General features: G+C 44.4%; 1 protein-coding gene across 9 annotated transcripts in view; it reads right to left on the bottom strand.

Annotated features, from left to right (window-relative positions):
- The window catches only part of DAB2IP (DAB2 interacting protein), a 202,076-nt gene that overhangs the window by 128,682 nt on the left and 49,726 nt on the right, over positions 1-23,668 (bottom strand). For 8 of the 9 annotated variants that reach the window (XR_001412131.1, XM_014942895.1, XM_014942900.1 and 5 more), the window contains exon 2: positions 10,872-10,975. Coding sequence is in view for 7 of the 9 variants with exons in the window: in XM_014942895.1 (XP_014798381.1) it covers positions 10,872-10,975 (104 nt within the window). In the remaining 2 variants the exon portion in view is untranslated. Of the gene's footprint in view, positions 1-6,782; positions 6,865-10,871; positions 10,976-23,668 lie in introns of those variants that run through there. The other variant, XM_014942905.1, reaches the window with a different exon arrangement.

The following is a 23,668-nucleotide window of genomic DNA, read 5'->3' as shown; positions in this document are numbered from 1 at the left end:
GCGCGCTGTCCGACCAGCTGCTGAGCCAGTTGTGAGCTCTCCGAGCGCCTTGTTCCCTATGAAGGCATCCTCCTCATGTCAGCAAAATTTGAATTCCTATTTGTACATCATTTGAAATACCCTAGGTTTGACAGGGAGGTACAAAGCACCAAGCCAGGTGTATAGATGCCTTTCTGAATGTTCCTCCGGAGAAGGAGTGCAGAAGTTGATGGGTCTGGGGATGGGGCAGCACTGCCTGGAGATGCTGACTTCCCATCTTGTTCCATACCACATCCCTGTTTCCCAAGCACCGCTAAAGACACGGTCATCTCTGCCCTCAGTGTTAAAGAAGACAATCAACCGCTAAGTAAAATCAGTACAGAAAGAAAAACTAATCCTTGATTCCACCCACTCCTGCCACATCTGCACAACCCAGCTGAGCACAGACCTGGGCTCCACTGCCCTTACACTACCTGCATGCCGTGGGTCAGCGGCTGCAGAGGTCACCACGCAGCTCCAGCAGAAGTTCTCCAAGTCATGGCAAGGAGGCAGAGTCCCGGGGTGGCCCCGCAGGACACCCAGCTGCCCTCTGAGAACAGCCTGAGCCAACACGGCTCCTCACGTCACCAGGAACACACACGTGGGCACATGTCCCACCAGTGGCAAAGAGGGCAGGGGAACCTGATCGTCTGCTGTACCAGAGCCAGGCTGTCACACCATGGGAACTATGTGGAGATGGTCTTGGCAGTGGTGGGAAGGAAGGGAGGAGACAAGGGCAGGCAGGGGCAGGTCGGGCTGATCCCTGTGAACCCCGTTCTGCAGAACAGCGTACGTAACCACGGGGAGCAACTTAAGAAATAAAGACATGATTAGTTCTGGAGCTAATTTCCTTGGCACTTTGAAGAATGTTGCAGGTAAGATATGATCCACGGTAATTACGGAGGAAGATAAAGACAGGAGAGTTGCTGGCGGAGCGCCAGCCCCAGGAATATCTGAATTCTTGAGGAAAGGCATTACAGCTTGTGCCATCGCTCTCTCAAATCATCCCCGATGCCTGTGCCACGACTGTCACTGCTCACTAGGCAAAAAAGAGAGGGTGGGGAGGATAAATACAGCCCATTCCTTCTCAGAATGCAGTGTGGAGGAAAAGCGGCAGTATGGGAGAGAAAGTGGATCCTGTTTCCATGGTAACTAAAGTTTGAAAAAAGTATCTAGAAATCAATGTCATCTTAACATGTAAGTTTACAGACAGACCCACAGTAATAAAAAGTTATTCAGCTGCGAGTATCCTGAGACCATGTAATCACCAGGAGACCATCTGCATCCGATCTGCTGCCTCAAGTAGCTGCGCTTGGTTTGGAACAACAGTGTCACCACCTGGAGAAACACTCTCACACGAGACAGCACCAGTCTGGGATTTGGGTGGGAAGAAGAAACCACCAAAACAACTTCCAAATGATCTAACTCAGCAGCTCTGCCCAACAGAAAGCACCATAAGGTCTCCCGTCCCTGTTAATGTTCAAAGTCAGACACTTCCCCAGGGGTGAACAACCCAGACAAGGTCACTTCCAGCTGGGGTGGAGCATCTCTGACATGATTTCCTCTCACAGCACCAAAGTATGCAGGTGACATGTGACCCATCTGTCACAATGAATGTTCAAGAAATTATGGCGCAAAATATGCCATATTTATGGCTACTAAAGAGAAGTCCTTAGTTTAAGTGAGAAAAAATATATGTCTCAGAAATTAAGTTAAAACTTGGAAGAAATTTGTTGATAACCATTCAGTGTTAACTATGCCAATGACACATGTCTATTAATTCTACTGTAATAAATTTAATATCTAAGCAAATATCCAATATCCATGAGCAAAAGCAATATTCAATATACAAATTCCCAAATGGAAAAAGTTCAGGGATGAAGGTCCTGATTAAATGGACACTCATGTCCTACTGGAGCTCTCTGAGAGATTCAAATAATACCTTGCACTATTTGACTTGTTTTCTGAAAGCACAATATCAGAGCTATTGAAAGAGGGAGAACAGAATGTGTTTATTATCCTACCTTTTATATCTGCAGTACAATTCTTTATCTGTGACCCAGAAACAAATTAAAGGGACGCTGTCAAGTTGTATATTTTAATGGTCGTCTTTTCTCTGTGCTACCAGCAATCTGAGACTTTTTCAGTGCCTAGAGGTTTAAACAAATAAAAGCTTTTGTTTGGTTACTTTCTGCCTTTCATTCATTTCACAGGAATGAAAGTAGTCAGATCCATTTGTCTCCCTACAGCCTATTAATTAGTAGAGGGTGTTTGCATTTGGGCTTCCAGGGAAGAGTCTGAAATGCTACTGAATTTTTTCTTGTAGTAGTTTTGATCTTTGCAAGAGGTGGCCATTTCTGTTCAAATCATCAGATGGAAGACTCTGAAGAACTTATATAAATCTGAAAAAGCCAGTGAGAGTTTGAGATTGTTTGTCTGTCTTTGTTGTAATTAAAAAAAATGCAACAGATAAAAATACAACAGAATACCTAAGCATATATTAAATTGTGAAATTGCCACAAAAATACATTTTAGAGAGTAAAGGCCCATCATCTGGACAGTTTTAATCATTTTTACCATTTTAAATGATGCCTTGATTTGGCTTTGTTCCTTCTAAGATGATCAGCAGAACTACTATGCGGTCCCAGGTCTTCTATATAGATTATGAAGGATGGGGAAAGGCATATAATCATTCCATGCCTTAGTTTCCCCATTTATTTGAAGGCATTATGATAAATTGCAACTGCACGGTGACTGCAAGCTTGAATTCATTCAGATTGGCAGAACACTTTAACAGCCTCAGATGAAAGGTGCTACAGAAGTGCCAAGTACTATCACTGTAATTATCATTCAATATACACTGATCAAAAGAATGAAATGTGAATTAGCATTTCCTATTAGCCCTACTTACAGCCTAAATTTTAAATATTCCTCCCATGGGCTCTCTCCATGAAAACATACAGGAACTGTTGGTGTTTCTCATATGGCTGCAACACCGCTTCTACAGGAGTGGAGGAATGGAAGGATCTAAAGAGAAGAGTCCAAAAATGATGAGAATAACCCAGGTTTCTCCTAGAAAAGCTCGCTCAGGCTCTCTGGGAAGAGCTTGGAGCTGCTTTCTCCCTCTCACTCCCTCCCTGTCTCCCGTCTCTCTCCTGGCACAAGGATGGGATCTCCTCTCACAGCTTTAAGGATTTTCTGCCCTTTCCTTTGGACCCTGAGACCCCCTTCTCTGAAAGCCACGGGGTTTCACACAACCCAGAGCAGTGGGTCCAGCTGCCCTCAAAGGATGAGAAAGTGTAAACATTTGGAAAAGCTAAATGAAATCAATGGAATTGTGCTAATTTACACCCACCGCTGAGGCAGACAACTTGCTGAAATGTTTGTTTCCCTCTTTCTCACCTGCGAACTACAGAGTATTTGACTTTCTTTTCCCTAGAAACATAAACTCCCCTGTTATCCACTGCCTGGGTCTAACTTAGGAAACAAAAATGTGACTTTCCCCCCAAGTCCTGAATATGTTTCAACAGTGGTTGGGGAACAGCAATTTAGTGATTCTTGGCCATTTCCCTCTCAGTGGAAGCTGCCATCACCGCAGATTAAATCAGGAGGTCTGACTGTGCGCTGTGCGGATCCTTCCCCTTGAGGACTGACCAAGCTCTATTAATTCTTCTTATACAAAACATCTAACAGATGCTGACAATAAGGGGTCATCTCCATCCTCTTGGTAGTGCCCCACAGCAGGGCCAGCCCTGCTGCTGCCCGGACAGACCCCGAGGAACAGAGGGCTTTGCTGTCCAACCGTGTCAGTTCGATAGCGATCAAAAGCAGGCCAAAACCGTGCTCCACCCCACCAAAACTAAAACTAATACTTTTAAAGAAGAAGAGCGTCCTCAGTGTGTGAATTAAGCTGTTGATGAGCCCTTATGCCTCTTCCTTTCTGTAAAGCTGTCCTTTAGACAGCTGCAGGCTCTGAGAGAGAGACCTCCCTGGAACATATTCAGCTCAAAAAGGGGAAAAAAAAAAAAATAATCCATACCCTGCCTTGCTGAGTCCTTTTCAGTGAAGCAGGTCATAGCACCATGTCTTTTATCCTGTCATTCCTGTCTCCTGCTTGATGCACATAATAAATCCACAGCGGTTTGAACCGCAGCTCTGTGCTGAAAGCTGACAATCCCACGTATCTTTAACCACGGCGCCCTCCAGTACCCCCCAGCTGCAAACTCCACGTTTACTTAGAAGATTGTCAGTGTACGAGGTCGGACTCAAATAGTTAAACATTTTATATTTGCAATCAGTGTCATTTCCCAATCCCTGTACTAGGTAACATGGAGTATGGAAACAAAAAATCCTCCATGCCTTCACTGGAATTTATCCTATGGCTCAGAAAGTACACACAAAAATCGAAGAGCAAAAATACCCAGAGATTTTCATTAACAGATGACTTGAAAAAATAAGACAGAGGGCTCTACTTTTAATAGCAAGCAATTGCAAATTTGACAACATGTGGTGTTGGCAGAGCAAGTAAGAAAGCCAGGTGTGTCTGACCTGGGAACTGTGACTTGGGATTCCAGGAAACCACTTACTCATTTTCTCATGACAGCATCAAGTCTGAAGAATATTTAATTCTCTTGAAACTGAAGGAGGATTTCAGCAAAGTATTTAGGTGTAGCTTAGCTAGTGGTTAACTGGGAATTAGAAATACTTCCTGGCTTTGCTGCGTGATCCCATTTAAGCCAGTTGACTCTTCCCTACTTCCGTTCTCCCACCTGGAAAATGAAGGTGCTCATTACCAGCCTCTCTGTGGACAGCCCAGACAATCCATCAACAACAGATGCTTAAGACTACAAAGTCATCATGCTGTTGTTGTACCTGACAAAAAAGCATCTGACAGTCAGGTTAGCACTCCTAATTTTTGCAAAACAGTACCAGTGAGACTAGAAATAACTGCAAATGCTCGCGATGACCTCGTTTTTCTTCCAATCCCTAAAATGCTCAGAAACCCAAAGCTTCCAAGCATGTCCTGTTCCACAAACAGTGACTGAATTGACAGACACATTCTCAAAGTAATTTACATATTTCTTGCTGCCACTATCGCTGGTTATCCAATTTCAGCTGCAGTTGACAGTTTAATGATAATAGCTTTTCTGTTTATATATCATCTGTGATAATGTTCCTATTCTCCTTAAATTCAGTCCCCGTAAAAGGGGTGCTCTAATGTATGCAGCCACAGACCAAAATGATAGTAATTTTCCCTTCCAGTTGGAATGGTTTAGTAAACAATTACATTTCAATTAAAGAGGGGTGATCACGCTGAGGGAAGCACCATTCAGCTCTTCACAGAATACAGGAAGATAAATTCTCCAAAGTCAACCTATTATCATATAATTTACATGACTGCTTTTGGAAAAAAAAAAAATTAAAACAAAAAGTACAACAACAAAAATCTTCAATATCTCATGCACAGCAGCTTGACCTAGGATCCCATTATTTAGGATTATGTTCAGTGAAGAGGAAAGGTAGAAGGGTTACTCACTTTCATCTCTCCAGGAGTATGCCATTAGTATTTAATACTTCATTTATCAAGGATTAAAATCAGGATAGATGGAGGAATGCCATAAGAGTAGCTTATAATGTATCACTGTAAATTCAGCTGGGTACCCAACCCAAATGGGCAGAAAACAAGTTAACATTACAGGCAGAAGAACTAAAACCTAAAAAGATTTCCTAATTCTTTGTGACTATAAATACTTCATTATTTAAGACCCTGAAAGGCAGAGCAACGACAACTGAACCACAAAGAAAAGCTCCTGCTCCAAGACATCACACTCGAAGAGCAGAACAACAGACAACAAGTAGATGACAAAGGAAGATGAGAAAACAAGGAGATGATACTCTTCCTCACAACTGACAATGAGAGTGGGTTTATCCCACTGCCACTTTGAAGCTTCTCTGAGAACAGTTTCCCTTCCAATCCAATTTAGACAATGCCACGGATGGGCAGCCTGATCACGCAGCTTATAGCCACAACGTGCTTTGCTTTGGTTTTGTTGGGTTTTTTTTTTTGTAGCCAATGTGGCTTCAACCAGAAGAAACACAGAAGTGTTTTCTGAGATCCTGGAAAGCAAATGATTGAGAGTAGAACTAAGGATTAAAGGTCTGGAGAGAAGAAAATCCTAAACCCTATCTAGACAGAGTACAGAGATGCTTCCTCAGACACAGCTCTGTAAGAAAGGCAGAGAGCCATTTTCAAAACATTTAAAAATACTGAGACTACACACATAATATTAATTTTCTCTATTTGGAAGGAGGGTCCCTGCCCTCAGTCAGTCAGGCAGACTTACAGCAAGAGATCATTCCGGTTTCTGGATCCAATCACTTAGTTTAACTCTTCTGCACGAGTGCTTTGGCAATTTAGATTTCTGCTTGGCCTGGGATATTTGCAAAGAGGACTAAATAAATCAGGCTCTAATTAAAGCAGTCAATAGATGGCAGTACTCTAATGAGATGGGAGAGAAGTCATCACACAGCAAGTCTCAACAATCCCACCCTCGCTCAGATTTCCCTGCAGGGTGGGCAGAGCAGGAGGATTTAATACCCAGAATTTCCCACCTCCTGGTCCCTGTGTCTGATAAAATACAACACAAATCTCAGGTTTAACCCATCTCACACCTTCAGCTATTTGAATTCTATGCAGAAAGGCAAAATGCCTCTCTGTGTTCTCCTATCAGACAAAAATAAGTCAGCAGCAAGGCATCACTCACCTCTCCTTGGGCATGGAGAAGAGCCCAGCTCTTGCCCTTGACGACACTGTTGTCTCAGCTCTTGAGTGTTATCAGCTGCTGCCAATTACCCATTCTCAGCGGAGGCAACTCCAGGTCACTACCTAACAAGGCAACATTTTAACTGACATCTCATGCTAAGTCAAGCCTTCTGTATTTTTTTTTCTGTCCTTACATATTGACTTTTCTTGAAGCACTTTTTAATTAGGTCTCTTCATTCAAGGGGCGGAATCATGACAAATAGGAAACGTTCCAACAAGACTATTTAACACTAAAGATGTCTCCTGCAAACGTGTCTGAGGACAGTCGGTCTCTTCCATGAGTGTATCAGTTATAATAAACTCAATAAAACCAGATTTCCCTGCTCATATTTAAGTTTTATACTGACATGCACCAAATGACTGTTCCTGGGCACTGGTGCTGCAGTCAGAAAGGTTTCTTCTAGTCCACACAATGCTCTGTGTAGCTGCCAATGTGAAGCACATTCATGGCTTTCCAATCAGACACAGACTAAAAACTGGATGCTGAGCTTGGTGCTTGGAGCAGATTCACAATCAGGGACCTCAGATGAGTGGTCACTTGGATTAGGGGCTTGGATTCATCAGACAACATGAGATCATGCAACGCTCTGATAGCACAGAAGTCAAGAGAGGTAGGTTTACATAGAAAATAATCATTTTACAACATAACTAGGACTAGGGAAGAATTTTTCATGTTTAAGAAGCTCTATGAAAAATTTATTTTTGGAGAAGGTATAAGAACAGCTCGTTCGCATATTAAGATGTAGAAATCTTAAGGTTTGATTTTCAAGGTTATATTTTATAACTAAAAAAAATAATAATCATGAGCTGTTGTTTTCCAGAGGAGCTACAAAAAGCATTTTTATGCCCAATTAACTGTAACTTGGGAAAGTTCTTATGGGAAGGGAACACTTCCACCCTAGTTTGCTTTAGATTTCAAATGAAAGAAAGCAACTGGGAGTGCGACGCTGTCAAAATAGCTGGATCCAGTGGCTCCTGAGCTTACTAGTGCCTTGGAGATTCAACAGCAGAAGGATGGAGATGTCAGGGAAGAACAATCAGCTGTAAAATATGAAAAGCTTACAACATCAAAACCTGCAGCAGCAGGCTCAAAAGTAATAATCCCATTACCACTAAACTAAAGCACTAATTACTATTCCCAGTGGCTGGAGTGGACTGACTGCTAATGTTCCTCTGGTTAATGAAGGAAGGTGAGGGAGAATATATTTCTTAAGTCAGACATCTGCTGAAATCTGGGCAGCCATAAAAACTATGTACGTAATGAAGCCATTCATATTAATGGCAATAACATTCGGAGGGCTAAGTAGGAACAGAAATGAGATAATAGTGGATTGTAACTCAGAGAAGAAAAATGCTCTGTATTATCCATGTGATGACGGCCCATATTTAATCCATCCTGGATCACAGAGCCAGTCAAAGCAAGCAACCACATCCCATACGGGCTGTTCACTAACAAGAGCTAACCTGCTTAAAGACAGGAATAATTTCTCTAAAAACATAAAGCAGGATATATACCATCGGAAAAGGAATAAATAGCATTTTATTTTCACTGTCTAAAAATACTCCCAAATCCTCTGTCTGGTGAAGAATTCCGATTTTCCCATCATTCTTTGCCTTTTTCATCAACAAGTAGTACATTGTTTAAGGTTCAAAGCTACTCATTTACTGAGATAGAAGGATTGTGATAAATGAAAGGCACAAAGCAAAAGCATGCCTATTCAGTTAGCTTCACGTCTTTCTGTCTGCCTTGCTCAGAGGTTTGGAGCATTTGTAACTGATAATCAATTCAGAGGGCACATGGCTTGTGGAACAAGAGGGTTAGAGAAAAAAAATTAGTTTCTCTTTTGGCATTGAAAGAAGATGCACCTCGTTTAGCAAAAAGGTGATACCACAAGGGGAGCCAGACCAAAAGATGATCTCTCTGTGTTCTGACCTGTTGGAGCAGGGAGCTGTTAGGAGAATGACTTTCATCAGCTCCAGAAAAAGAAAACCAAACATGCCCCTTCGGCAAATGCTTAAAGACATCTCCTACTCCACTGTTTCTGTTCCATTGCCTTCAGCATTTGCCACACGCTGTACACACTCCTTCCCAACAGAACTCATCTCCCACCATCCACTCATGGTTTTCATCACTTCTTCCCATTCCATTTAGCAAACAGGGCAGTATCAAAACCCACGCTCTCATATATTCACCACGTGTTTGCATATAAAGGCTACAAAATAGAGCTCCACAGAGAATGTTATGCATTCACAAACTTACAATTTATAGAACTAGGATAAACTACTTGGACAAACTGCTATTAATGACTCATTCACCAGTGCAAATGTTCTCAGGTGAACTGGGCGTGCTCGGATTCTTTTTTAGGTTGCACCATTGTCTTTCCTTTGCAATTCTGGTTCTGCCCATCCAGGTTTGTTATGAAGTAGCTGAGCCTGTAAAGTAGGTGTGGCCTGGAAAGAAAACTATAAACGTTCACCGAGAAAAACAGCTCCAAGACCATTTGCCTCCTCTCTGCATAAATATAACTGTGTGCAAACTTACTATCCACAGATATCAGACATTTTGCTCTTGAAAATATAACGACCTGATTGCCTTGGCCATCGCTCATAGGGGGTGTATCCATCTCCAGCTGTGTATACTTCATGCTTGTATTTATTTTTAAAAATCTCTAAATAAATTTCTCTCTTACTATTACTGGAGGTTACTCCAAATGCCACCCAAAAGACCTCGGTAACTTCAGCTGATTACAAAGCCTCCCAGGGCGCCATTGCATTAACTATAGGCGTGTCCAGGCTGATGATGCATTAGGAAAAAAGCCAAACAGCTACTCTCAGCTGCACGTTTATTGCTCACTTTCCAAAAAATATGTATTTTGATTCCACCATTGCGCTTCTATTTGTCAATTGAGTGTACTCCTAAACTAAATAATTACTTGGACTTAATATCATTCGATAGATAACACAACCCTTGTGGTAAAAATGACTGTGATCCACTTGAGAAGTCTATCTACTATCTGCAGGATGTTAGAGAGATGACTTTTATCAGTGGGAGGCAGTGATAAATACCACTGTGCACACTTTAACTAAAGAAGAAACAAAGACTTTTAACTCACTCCACAACTGATCTCCAAGGCATGAGAGGAACTATCTTCTAAAGCTACAAGCCTAGCCTGAACATCTGATCTTGTGGGAGTGCGGAGAGGGTAGGGAGAGGGAGTCCTGTGTTTAAACTCATCACACATCCTCATACTGCACTGAAACTGCTGGCAGCTACTCCGTCACCCACAGCATCATGGAGCTACAGCTCAGCCCCAACACATCCCCCTGTCAGCCACCAGCTCTGACTTCTTTGGGTCTTTGGTTCCCTTCTGTAAAATGGACACAGTAGCAGCTTTCCCCATGGAGCAAAAAGACCCCGCTTATCCTATTGATCACTGTTATTCATGTTAGTGGTGCTGCTCTGTTCCATTCCTAAATGACTTCCCGTTCTTTACGTACTGCTCTCACAACAAACCAGAGATATTAGAAGAGCATCTCAAAGCAAAAGGCTTGAAGAAGTGGAAAACAGCGAATAGCTCCTCTAGGCTCCTGCTGGGAGAGGGTACCAGGCTCTGGAGAATCACCCACTTGGCAGTTTTTCTGTTAGTTAATGACAGGTTTTCTACAGGAGATTTTCTCTTCCACAGGAGTTCGAGGATGTACCGTACCAGTTGCAGCCCAGTAAACACATGTATGAATACACTGCACTATCCTGGGATTCAGAAAGGAAACCTCACCAGGAAAGTCTCTCAAGAGAAACAACTTACCCAAACCTGCTCTAGATTCAAATTCAAATCTGGCTCCTTTACCAAGAAATATTTTACAGTTGCTTATTGCTAACAGTATCCAACAACAACACATCTACTTAAAAACAAGCAATCAAGCGGTTTCACGTGCACCACCTCTTCTCTCGGGATGAGTAAGTTCCCTAGAAGCCCTGTAATAATCATTAATGTGCCACAACAATGATTAAGAGGGGGCAGACACTCACCGTGACGCGGAAGGGCGTCGTGGCAGCAGGCTCCATGGTGGGGTTCTTCTCAGTGACCCCGCTGGGCATGCTGCGCCTCTGCCCGCACCGCTCCGGGGGGGACTCTGTGGAGGGGACAGAAAATAAAGGACAATTACAAACACGCAAGCAGAGGAACGGTCCAGGAACACCAGGAGGCCATGCAGAATGGGGCTTCTTCCTTTGAGATGCCCTTGCAAACGAGCCACTGTATCCGCTCCTATTTCCCACAGCTGCCTGGAACAAGGTTCTATCTGCAAGACTTGCACCTTCAACAATTAGCATTTTTTATACAACTGTAAGCTTCAGATAATGCCTGACAGATTGGCATTATCATTATTTCCAGTCTGCAGATGGGTAAACAGAAAATGTATTGAGCCGAGTGAGAATTATATGCAAAGTACAGATCCGTGCACTTGTGGACTTGATACTCCTAAGGGAAACTGCTAATGGGGTTACAGGCACAGGATGCTTAAGTTCCTCGTCTAATTCCTCTAGCAATTTGCTTTGCAACTAGGAAAAAAGATTATTGAATCCTGCATTTGCTAAAATATAAAATGCAGATAGGAATACTTACCTCCCGCTGGTGAGGAAGGGAGGGGGCTGACGAGGCTAAATTAACAAATGTACCTAACACTGAGAAGATTTAGAAAGATATTAGGTAAGGTCAGCAACAGCATTATGAGGTGGTGTTCCCTCAGTTCACAAACCCTCTTTGAAAGTACCACGGAGCTCATAAAAACAGATCTATTTCCAAGCTGCCATTCAATGGTGCTCAGACCTTGTAATAAGCTTCCCTTCTCGACCGTTCAAGAGTCCTTATTAGCCCAGCATTCCCATCACACAAAAGGTGATCTCATCTCCATCCTGTTGATCAGGAAGCCTAGAAAATGGGCAGGGCCTGGGGTTATGGTCATTTAGCGATAATTTCAATTAAAAAAAATCAGGTGTCCCAACTACAGCGTTCTCAGGAGCAGCCACAGGACACGGGGGCAGAGGAAGGCTCTCCGGGAGGCGAGGAGGCTCCCGTGTAGGTACAGTCTTCTGGATGAAGAGAGATCTGCGAGAGGCTTTGCAGCTTGAGAAAACGTCTTTATAGAGAGCTCTACACCAAGCAAGAAGGTTAGAAGTAACAGCTCAATCGTTTATGAGCAGAATTTAAGCCCATGTAACATGTCAGGAGTAAAAAACAAAGGCCTGGGCAAATCACCTTCGTTTTCAAACCCCAGTTCCTTTGCTGTTCCTCTGGCAGGGAGCACACCCCGTGCTTTTAAGCCAAATGCTTCTTTTCTGCTTGTCCCTGCCCTTCAGTGCCGCATCCAATGGTGGGGCCTCTACAATTTTCACTCACATTTTGGGGACACAAAGAATTTTTACATTCAAAACCAGCCCAAAACCATTTATGAATTCTCAAAATGGGTAGGAAAAATTAAACAAATACCAGGTGGTATCTAAATACACTGGTAAGGTGCAAGCTGAGAAAAGGCTTTTGTCAAAAACTGTCTTCTTTTGACTTTTTTTTTTTTGCCACACTCTTAATACATGTCAAAATATTGTCCTCTGCTATCAAACCATGGTCTCCTGAATGCAGAACAGTGCAAACTTTGCAGAAGATGAATGAAGCTCATACTTCTTATTCTTCCAGGCCCCAGAATCTTCTCTACTCTTTTATTTATCCACATCCACTGGGTTGGAATTTTGTTAACTGAATTTCTCTCGTTCTGTAGGCTTTTTTTCCCACAAATAAACCAACAGATTTTCTGTCCTTCATGTCACTTTATCAACAAAGCCTTCTGATCTACAGAAATCCGTGTGACTTGTGAAAGACAGTGTCTAGATATGTAACACTGAGTTATTTACTTAATGATATGGAATCCAAGCAAAGACAACAGCAAATCAGCAATTTCAGAATGACACTGAAAAGCAGATTTTTCACACAGTTATTCTCCTCTTTTTTGAAAACAAATTTAAAAATGAAGTGGAAATAAATACTGGGGGAATTCATTCCAATACACAATTTCCCAGGCAGCAGGGAATACTCATGCCCGTGAGTATTACATCATTGCTAGGATTCTATGATTCTATGCTGCAGCCCGGGAGGGGCAGATTGGGATTTGGGATTGGGCTTTTTGAAGGATTTCTCTAGGAGTTCAGTAAGAAATTGGCTTTTTTACTCCTTTTCCTCCCATGAACCATCGGTTGTAAAAGCGATTGGGCTTTCACCGCGCGCCGCGTAGGCTGGAGATAAACACTTGATTCTTGAGCTTTCCAACTCAAAAATATTAAGGCCAGAGATGGGCCATGACCAGCATCTAGTTGGCATTCTCCCCAAACCATCCCAAAACCCAGCAGCCGACCTTCTAGTATTCCAAGAGCTCCAAAAAATAAGGTGAAACACAGGTTGGGATGAACCTGAGCATCATGGCGTTGGGGACCTTGGGCTGATTTTTGAGTCCCTGCTTTTCCAAGCTGAAGGTGTGACCTCCATCCTGTGCGTAGCAGGGTGGTGGAGTCACCATCCCTGGCTGTGTTTAAGGGCCGTTTAGATGCAGTGCTGAGGGACATGGTGTAGGGGAGGACTTTGTAGAGTAGGGTAGATGGTTGGACTCGATGATCCCAAGGGTCTCTTCCAACCTAGACCATTCTATGATTCTATGATTCTATGATTCTTGGTTGGGAATGTGAGAATACCTGCTGCAAAAGGAAATGAGGAGGTAGGCTGCTACAGCAAGGTTACAAATTAGTATGCAAAGAAATCTAAAGATGGAACACCCTATACTTCAGAATGTCTCAGACAATGATGTTCTTGTAACTAGTGTAACTTAGAGGTGGTTTGTTTGCCAACTCTCAGACTCTGCAACCTGCAATTTGCTGCCATCAGGTCTTGGCAAGGAAGGTGTCCCTTTAGCAAGGTTGTCCCCTTCTCAATAAGAAATAACTTCTTACTTCCCAGTCAGAAATAACTAGTACCTGCAATTCCACTCAACAATTCCTGAGATGTATCTTGAACTATTCTGAAAGGACAGATTGTGAGCTTCCACTCATGGATGTGTGAAGTCCCTGTTCAGTGACATCTTCCTCAGTTGCAAATCCCGCCCATAATTCCATAATTCCTCCCCAGCGGCCACGTAACCCGTATGACAGCCAGACTCCCAAAATCAGCTAGTTTGTGGCTTCCACAGCTTCCAGACAAGCCTTCTCACGTCTTGGCCACTTTGAATCTCAAGGAGGCAATCAAGTCCTTTGGTGCCATCTCCTTCCACACTAAGGCTCCCACCCCACTCCTTTGAACAGTGGCCTTCTTTTTTTTTTTTTTGGACTGTCATAAACTATTTGATTACAGCGTTTTGAAAGTGAAAAAGCTACTTTGCATTTTCTTAATGACCAGAAAAATAAGCCTCGTTTAAAGCAATTCTCACATACCTGGCTGGCAAACAGGAATGGTGGGATGGTGTGAAAAGCTGCTGTGGGAAATGACCTTCCCGGAGGCTCTGGGCAGAGGCACGGAGCTGTGCTCCCACCCAACACACCTCCTGCCTCCAGCTCCCAGGGAAAGGACTTGCTGTTCCCCAGCGGTGTTACAGCACCATCGACTTGCACCACAGAGGTTTGTCAGACCAAAGTGCACCATTGTCTCACTTTTGGTAATCTCTCCATCTGCTTCCTCTTCCAACCGCACAGGCCAGACCTCTTCAGAGAAAGGGAGAGTGTGTCATGACCCAGGGCTGATTAATATCTGGGTCTGATTGCACTCAAGTCACAAACTGTACTCTTAAATTCTTACTTCATCATTAAAATATACCCAAGGCTGAGCCAGCAAAAACACCGGTTTGACCCTGACCAAAATACAGAGACAGGGTAGGACCTAAAGCCTCCTGTTTTTTCTTAAGCTTATGGTTCATAAAACGTTTGGAGTCAAATCTCCATTTTAGCTTAGTTAAAGCACTGTGGGTATCGCCGGGGAGGGGAGGCTTTGCAGGAGAGAGGCATTACAAAACTCTTCATAAGAAACCCGAAATAACTAGAAGGAGGGTTGGGTGTGGGTGTTTGGGGCAAGGCGGGGGGAGCTGTTTGTTTTAAAGGAACTAAAAATAGCTTACAGGTAAATTAGTAACTCCCAACTACCAGAAATGCAGAACAGCTTTACACAGCGCACAGTATGAACACACAAGGGCTTGAACTGCCCTTTTCCTTTCTCCAGGGTTAGGAGAAAAGTCCTAGCCCAGGTTACAGGTCTGCTACAGCAGGCTCCACGTGAAAGGGCACTGCAAGGCAATAATAAAAACTCTCTCCAGAGCCACCAGAGGCTGAAAAAGAAATGTCTTAATTGACAGCAGAGGATATTTAAGTTAGACACTGGAAAAAAGTCTTCTCTTGACATGAACAGTAATAGGTTGGAACTGATACACGTTCAAGCCTCTCTTAAACCTTTGTGGGGCAGAGCTCTCCCCGACAGGTGAGGTTCAGGTACAAGGAGCTTCCTCCCCACCATCTCCCGGGGCAGACGGATACTGGATGATCTCCTGGAATCTCTTCCAGCCTTATTTTCTGTGATTTCTGACGAATTTGTCTACTTGTACATAAGACAAGCAAGCTACAAGAGATCAGATTCAGTATCTGACTTCAGCCTTATCTCGGCACACCTTCCTCCTCTCCTGGACTCCACTTCTGGCTGGACAGACTCCCCTGGTAGTTCTGTGGGTTACACCCCTCAAGCTGTAGCCTCTGTTACAGCCCCAGAGTCTGACCCTGGGGACATTTTAATGCTTTTCATCAGGTTCACAATTGATAAAAACCTTGGAAATCCTGTGGGAACACTGCAAGGTTTCACTGATGAATGCCTGCCATCCCTTCTGTATCCCAAGATAAAGGATTCCAGAGCGAGGAGCGTTACTGCAGGGAGCTAACCACAGAATGACATTTCCAGAAGCACTTAGTATTATCAGATAACATCCTCACTAGACAGTGAATTTCTCTGTTAGCTAAATACTATCTCTCAGCTCACAGAAATTCCAGGATTATACCTTCATTTGTCCATTTATTTGTTCTAGATCAGATTTGATCTGAGGACTTAAACGCACAGTATCTCGGGACGCTATTTGCTCTCCTGGAGTCCTGAACTTGTTATGAACTTAAAACCTCCAAATCTTTCTCTTATGACACAGAGGCCTGAAAATCACTGAAGCAACAGTCTATTAAATGAGGATTACAGTGCAGGCACACTGGATCAGGAAAGGGAGGGAAGCCCCACTGCCCAGCAGCAGAGATGCCACTAAGCAGAAGGGGATGGTTTCTGACCCCCAACCATTTCCACCAGCCCCCAATGCAATACCCTAATAAAGGATGGGAAATGTACAGGTGAGCAATAAGAAGTTGACAAATTACTGCTGGAGAGCTGAATCAGGCAGGCCCACCTAAGTATATTACCTCTCCCTTTAGAAGCTCTTAAAAATCTCAGAATTAGACTGGAAAAGGTTCATAAGTCACTCTGAGGAGGCCATTCCCATTAGAAGTTCCTCATCTAATTTTCTCCTCATCGTTGGTGGCATTTTCCCTGCACTTTTCAAAGCTTGCCCAATGATACCAAGTCATTTCTACCCACACACTGTTTTACTTCCACCCTGCCTGTGGCAGAACCCTGCTCCTGTGGGCCCTCCCAGCCCTTTTTCAGGAACAGGCACTGAACCTCTTCAGTGTCGGCCACAGACGGAGGCTGGGCTGGGGCTCATCCACCTGATGCAATCTCAGAAGCAAGAAGAACCAAACAAAAGGGCTTCCTGCTTTTCTAAATATTTATAGAAAGCTGCAATGTTTTGGGTTTTCCCCAGGGCAGGATAAGATCTTCAAAGAGAAACTTCCTTGAATTATCAAACCCCTGAGACCTCTCCCAGGTTATCACACATCGCTGGGTCCAAAATGCTGCTCGGTGTGTATTGCACCAGGTTATTACTTTTTTTAAGCTGCTGGGGTCGAGATCATCCCACTGAGTCCAGCTGGGCAGTAACACAGCATTGTAAACACGGCACATGCATCTAGGACCCAGGGCTTATGGATATTTCTGAAACTGTTTCTGTAAAATAATAAACACATTTGAGTTGTTAACTAATTCCAGGCATTTGAATCGACAGAATAATTAATCCTTACTACACTTCAGGGCACCAGCAGCAGAGGAGGCTGCGAGGAGCTCCCGCACCCAGCTCTGGTTTAACCCGCTCGGCATCGCTGCCGCCTCCAACGCAACCTCCCAGACGCCGCGACGGAGCAGGTCACTACGTGCCACAAACACACCAACAAACACTAGTGCTGTTTGCTTTTCACTTAGCAAGTGGGATGTTTTCACATTTGCATTACCTGCTCTTATGAATCACAGCTAGTCCCAGAGATCATCAGGATTGTGCTCTCATTAGTGGGAATGAAATACATTAACTCCTTCTCCTTACTCATCTCTCTTCACACTCTCCCCCTCTCCTCTCACACGCAATTCCAGGGATCAGCCGGGGGAAGAGACAGCATGAACAAAAGCAAAGAGAACGGCTGGAAGGAATAACTAACGAGCAGGCACTTCCCAACAAGTTGATTTTCTGACATGAAACCGTCCGACTCCAAACAAGAAAGGGAGGCACAAATCTGAGCCAGCGTCAGAGAAGTCAGCAACGAGAAAACGTCTCCCTCAACTCACCAAAAGGAAGCCGTGCTTGTCAGCAACGCACATGCCATGGCACTCCGAGCAAGCCAGGAATAAGAGGAGAAGTAGAGATGATGACTTCATCAGAGGCAGCGAGGAAGGGAAGTATGACTGGAATGCCAGACAAGGCAGCAGCGCTGGGGAGCCGCGGCGGGGGACCAGCTTCCCGCACCGCACCGCAGCACGTGCTTGGAGGAAAGGAGACTTTAGAGGACAACAAAACTTCACCAGATCGTCTGGATATAATGGCAGAAAACTAAGAGCTGCTCAGAACCAAGAGCTGGTGGAAAAGGTCCCACCGGCAGCCCTGGGAGAGGCCGGGCTGGCTCCATCCCTGGGCCACGCTCCACCAATGCTGGTGTGCTCCTCCCTGTCCTGCCCATGGGGTAGAGCCCAACATCTCCCTCTGCCCCGAGACATCACCGGGGTGGAGTTTCTGCGAAACCAGAGGGAACAGGAATTACCGGTCTCCTGCTCGCACAATTACACTCCATGAATTAATTTTATTGCTTAATGAATTTAGGTGTTATTCCTCTAATTTCTACATCATCTAATAACTCCTTAGTACAAACCCAACACAGGAGAGGAGGAGGCACATAGTGACTGAAGTGATTTATTTAACATGGCTCACAGTAGCATTTATGAATTAAAACACTCCCTGGAGAATAGATATTTGCAGTGCCTGTGTGATTGCAAATACCCAGGAGAGCCTGCAGAAAAATCTACATTTCAGACAGCTTTGGGTGGCCACAGGAGTCCAGGAGGAAAGACAGATCTTTAATCCGAATCCAAAGGGACATTTAGAAGCTGCTGTCAGAATAGCAGCACTTTTTTAAAGTGGAATATTACCACGGGAATAAACAACGACACAAAATACTGAGGTCAACCAACCTTCCCCTTCACGAGGCATGAATTACTTTGAATGGGAAGCAGAAATGCAAAAATGTCTGATTTTCAGTGGAGAGAGGTCAGAAAAGGCACTGGCAGGTTCTGGAGCCCCTCACTTACTCTCTGCTCCTGCTCCCATCAGCTGGACCAGAAACGCAGCTGGGAGGCCAGTCCCGTTCCTCAATTACCTGGAGAACTATTTCTTGGTACACAGCTCCCAGTGCCCTGCTCATCCCTCAGTGAATTCCAGCTGATGCCTTCCAGCAATATTATAACCATTATGCCACACAAAATTAATTAAAAGCCAAACCTTTATTAGGCAATAAAATTGACGTTTAAATAAAAATGGTCGTGAAGCAAAAGTTTAGGGCAGGTAATGCTGCCCTCTGAAAAATCAGACTCATCTAAAAGCAAAGCTAATGACCACTCAGAGCGGGTAATCTCTAGGCTAATGAAAGTTTGTATCACCACCACTTGTTATGTTAGAATGAAATTATTTCTTTTTGCATCTTAGAATCTCTATCTTAAATACACTCCTGTAAAGCACAGCAACCCCACTGGCTGTACCCACGGCTCTTCTACAACAGAATCAGGAATTTACTCCTCACTGATTTAATGCTCTCAGCAGAAATAGTTTCACATTTTCTCATGCTCTCACTACCTTTTCAGATAATTAAGGACACTGCTTACAGAACTGTAGCTTGTAAAAAAAATTCTCACTTATCTAACCATTTACATACAAAACAAAAAATAAATTGGGATCATTACTTGCCTCTTGTCCTACACTCTGGCACAAAATACTTCTAATTAAACAATTAGAGGCTGGTTGTATAATAGCCATCAGCTAATGCTATCCACAGTGACTACACCAAACAGATCCAGCTTCTTACCACTACCTTTGTGTCCCTCACACATGACTTAAGTGTTACAAACCCACCATATTCAGTGGAGCAGGGGGAACGCTGTGTCTGACCCAACTGTGGCCCTGCCTGAAAGCACAAAAAGGCACCTGAAGCACCACTTGGGGACACACCGTCCTCTGCAGCCACAAGCAGGGTGGCTGGGACAGTGGTGTGAACTGAAGAACCCTACTGGAGCTGGCTGGGAAACACAAAACAACTCACAGGAAGCATCAGACCACACTGTTTCCCATCAGCTAAAAATTATGACCATCTTCTCTCAAAGCAGAACTAAGAGCTTCTGGAAGAAAAGCTTCTTCATTGTTAAATAATGATTTGAAGTGGCACTGCCCTTTGCCATAGCACACTGTGCACTTTAATGGATCTGGTACCATCCCTGTGTCAGTTCCCGGATACCACGTTCTGCACAGTATTTAATATTCCTCATACTGCTCCCAAGGAAGTGCTATTAATGGCTCTGGAATCTAGTACTGAAAAAAGCCATGCTATTTCTCTGTGTACTTGATATGCATCAGATATTCCTCTATTTTCCCTAATATTACCCGGTAAGAGAAGCCCTTTTCCCAGCAGCAGGTGCTTTTTGATGCAAGCAGAAAGGGGACCCCCTGCCCTTTTCTCTCGCCTTCCCGAGGGCTCTGCTCGCCCAGCCTCGCACCTCCTGTCTCCTGGGAAGCTCGGTCAGACCCTCCAGCCTCGGAAGCCGGACCGAGCCGTCCCCGCGGCCGCCCCGCAGCGGGACACGGGCCTTGCGGCTCCGCGGGCGCGGGGCGGCAGCTCCTCGCTAGGGGGAGCCGAAGCCCCTTCTCTGGCAGCCGGGCCCGCAGCGCCCGCCCCGACGGGGACACCCGCCCGGGAGAAACCCCCCTGCCACCCACCCGCGGGGGGGTTCATCTGCTGGTTTGGTTGATGTTCAGTACCGGTGATGGTTAAGAGGGCTTTTCCTGTTCTGCTAGTCAGCCAGCTACTCCTCTCCTCCAGCCACAGCCCCACAGCAGATGCTGGACCACGCACCGCCTGCCGCCTTCTAGGCTAGAGATGGGCACCTAGGGCAAGTTCTGCCCCCCGAGATGGACAATATAGTCTTTACCTGAGGAGGCAGATCAGACATATTTATCTCAGAATCACAGAATCACAGAATCTTCTAGGTTGGAAGGGACCTTAAAGATCATCTTGTCCAACCGTCAACCTAACTGACAAAAATAGACACCCACACAACAAACAAGGAGCATCATCACTAAACCAGACCTCCCAGCACCACATCAACCCGGCTTTTGAACACCTCCAGGGATGGGGCCTCAACCACCTCCCTGGGCAGCCCATTCCAAAGGCTGATAACCCTTTCAGTGAAAAAATTTTTCCTAATATCCAGCCTGAAAATGGAGAAAAAAATACTCCCAGAGGGCGAAAAGGAGAGAATAGCACAAATGAGAGATAATTCTTGGATAATTCTCAGCATGAGTCTCAAAACACACAGAGTAACCTCTCTGTGCAACAGAACCAAAGGAACGGGTCAGGTCTGCATACCCAGGACAGACAGAGCTGTAGGACCAGCCCTGGTGCCAGGGTGGGGACAGGGAAAGCCTATAACCCATCCAGAAAATTAACCCCCTTTCTAAAAATAAATAGCAAATCATGGTGATTGAGCAGCGTTCATTACAAACTCTGTTTTACTGTCTGGTATCTTTTAATTAGATATGTATATATATATTTGGTATTTTTATTCTTTATTTATCAGTCTCTGAAATAAAATATGTATGATATTTATCTTTCTTTGGTATGATGTCTAGAGAACAAATCTGTCTTTTGCTAACAGCATATCATTAGGAACCTTTTCTCCAGGGTAAAAATGAAATCAAGCACAGACTTAAAAAATACATCAGAAAAAGATGAAATTCGAGCCTGGTTGGGAACCAGATCGCGGAGACTGCTAATACCCTGGTTAAACTGGAAAGGATGATAAAGTGAAGTGGAACATCAGCTTCCTCTTATGTGATGATAAAGACAAGCAACGCGGAGTCTGGAGAACAAGAAGTCAGCTCTGGGGAGATTTAAATTAGGTTCATCCATCATGCTTAACATTTCTGCAGAGATTCGACACCGGTACCGTGCTGCTTTTCTTGCAGCACTTCATCAGCACAGAGGCAAAAAGGAGGAACTTTTATACTCGCTGTAATCCCTGTCACTGGGGACACAAACAATGCCACCCGTACACACCACCAGGGATGGGGCAGGGAGGACACAACCCCCATCACCTTGAGGCTGCCCGAAGCCCCAGTGGGCTGAAGCACCATCTGTGGCCAGTGGCCTCTGCAGACCACTGGCCCCAACACAAGGTGGCCATCAGCACGTGGTGGTGGAGGACCAGCCACCCACCAGACAGTCTCGCAGAGCCTTTGGCCAACCTGGCAGGATCCTGCAGCAGAATGGCTGGAGAATGGTCTTGCTCAGGAATTTCAGTACGGCGGAGGCAGGTTTCACTAAACCTCACGGGTCTGCAAAAGGGAGATGGAAACCTCACAAGAGCAGATTGAGCCCTCTTTGCTCCCAATTTCAGGGAGAACTAAAAAGTATAGAGGCACGTAGTGCCACAGTGGGAACCCCAGTGAGAGGGGAGATGCACATCCAGATCACAGCCATGGGTTTGCCTCCCATCGATGAGATTTGCCTCCTTGGCAAGGTCTTCTTCTGCCTGGTTTGGGGCTTTCTTAATAGCTGGCTTGGACGGGTCAACTACAAAGCGGTTCAGAAGAGTTTAGTTTACTGTGTGAGGAGCAGCAGCACAGAATAAACAAAAACTTGGGGCAGTTTAATTACTAGGCTATTTTTCCAGTCGTGTGTGGAGGCTGCTGTAACAGGTCCATACTGGCAAAATGCAAATTAAATAAATAAATACTTAATTTATAAGCATGATTCATCAGAGATTTCATCTTCTACAGCAAAGAAACAGATGTTCTATTGATGGCACTTCATTAGAGAGATAAATGGGGTCACATACATATCTCTATTCGCATCCATCTGCATAATAGACCAAACATTAAGATTTGAAATTCACATAGTACATGCAGCTCTTACATCAGCCCGAAAGAGTCTTGATGCCCAGAGCCAATTAATCCAAGTTAGATTGCCTTAACATTGAAGGAACTTTATAATACTGTTCAAGAAAGCAGAAGGTTGGGATTTAACGCTGGCCATTCAGGACACAGTTTCACTGGAAACACTTAGAGAAGAGCAACAGATTTTAACTAACTAGATTTTTTGGACAAAATCTAGTACCCCTCCTGATGATGCAACTCAAAGACAGCATTAAAAAGCAGCAGTGACAAGAAAGTCTGAAAAGGCTCTTCTTCCTCCAGTTACAATTATCAATGGTTAGGATTAGGGCTAATGTTAGGGAGAACTGAAAATTTTTTTTCCTGTTTTTCCAAGTGTTTCTGCAGAAGGGCTAAGAGCTCCCCTACCAAACAGAAATGAGCCTCCTTTGTTTTAATATGCATGAGATAAAAGATAATGCTTATAAAAAGTGCCACCTTCTCTGCCAACCTGATCTTTTTTTAAAAGTGAGCGTTTACACAAACGTTCTGCATTTGCTGGTGTGTGGATGTGGAGTCACACACACCTCAGGGTACAGCACCTGCAACGTGCTGCCCATCACCCTGTGCCCTCCTACCCAGAGTGCTGCTGGAAATGCTTCCCCTCCTTACCAGCCCTACTCAGAGAGCTTTCCTCCAGCTATTCAGACTCTTTTAAGCAATTAAGCTTCACTTTTTAGTTTTCAAGCAAACATCGCCGGTGCGGATGAAAGAGACAGGAAAGCAATGTCAAAAAGCAGTCGTGGTTTCTTATTTCATAGAAATGTGTGCCACAGATGGACACAGAGAAACCACCATTCAAATAACCACATTCCTTTCTGCACTGAACCTGTAGCAGCTGTGAGAGCTTTGGGATTGTGTTGCTGGGCTTTTTAAGTGATACTCGCTGTTTACCTACAAAGAAAACTGTGTAGTAGATGACAAGAAGCGATCTAGGAGGGCTGTATTCACTTGTACATTTCCCACCCCATTTTTGAAGTGGGAGGGAGCAGGAGGATTCCGCTCTTACCCACGCTGACACCCACACCTGCATTTTCTGTCCTCAAACCCACGCAGGGTGTATGTGGGGATTCCTCCCTCCACCTCTGCGAGGAGCACTCAGGTAGCTCTTCAGCAACGCACCGCAACGCTGCAGAGCAATTTAGCACATGTTGTGAACAACGTTCCCTCTTCCGGGGGAGATTAACACACTACACC

The sequence above is a fragment of the Calidris pugnax genome, unplaced genomic scaffold (assembly GCF_001431845.1).
Source record: "Calidris pugnax isolate Ruff unplaced genomic scaffold, ASM143184v1 scaffold102, whole genome shotgun sequence".
NCBI classification, from domain to species: domain Eukaryota; kingdom Metazoa; phylum Chordata; class Aves; order Charadriiformes; family Scolopacidae; genus Calidris; species Calidris pugnax.
Note: the sequence above shows the minus strand (reverse complement) of the source record. Positions and strands in the feature narration are given on the sequence as shown.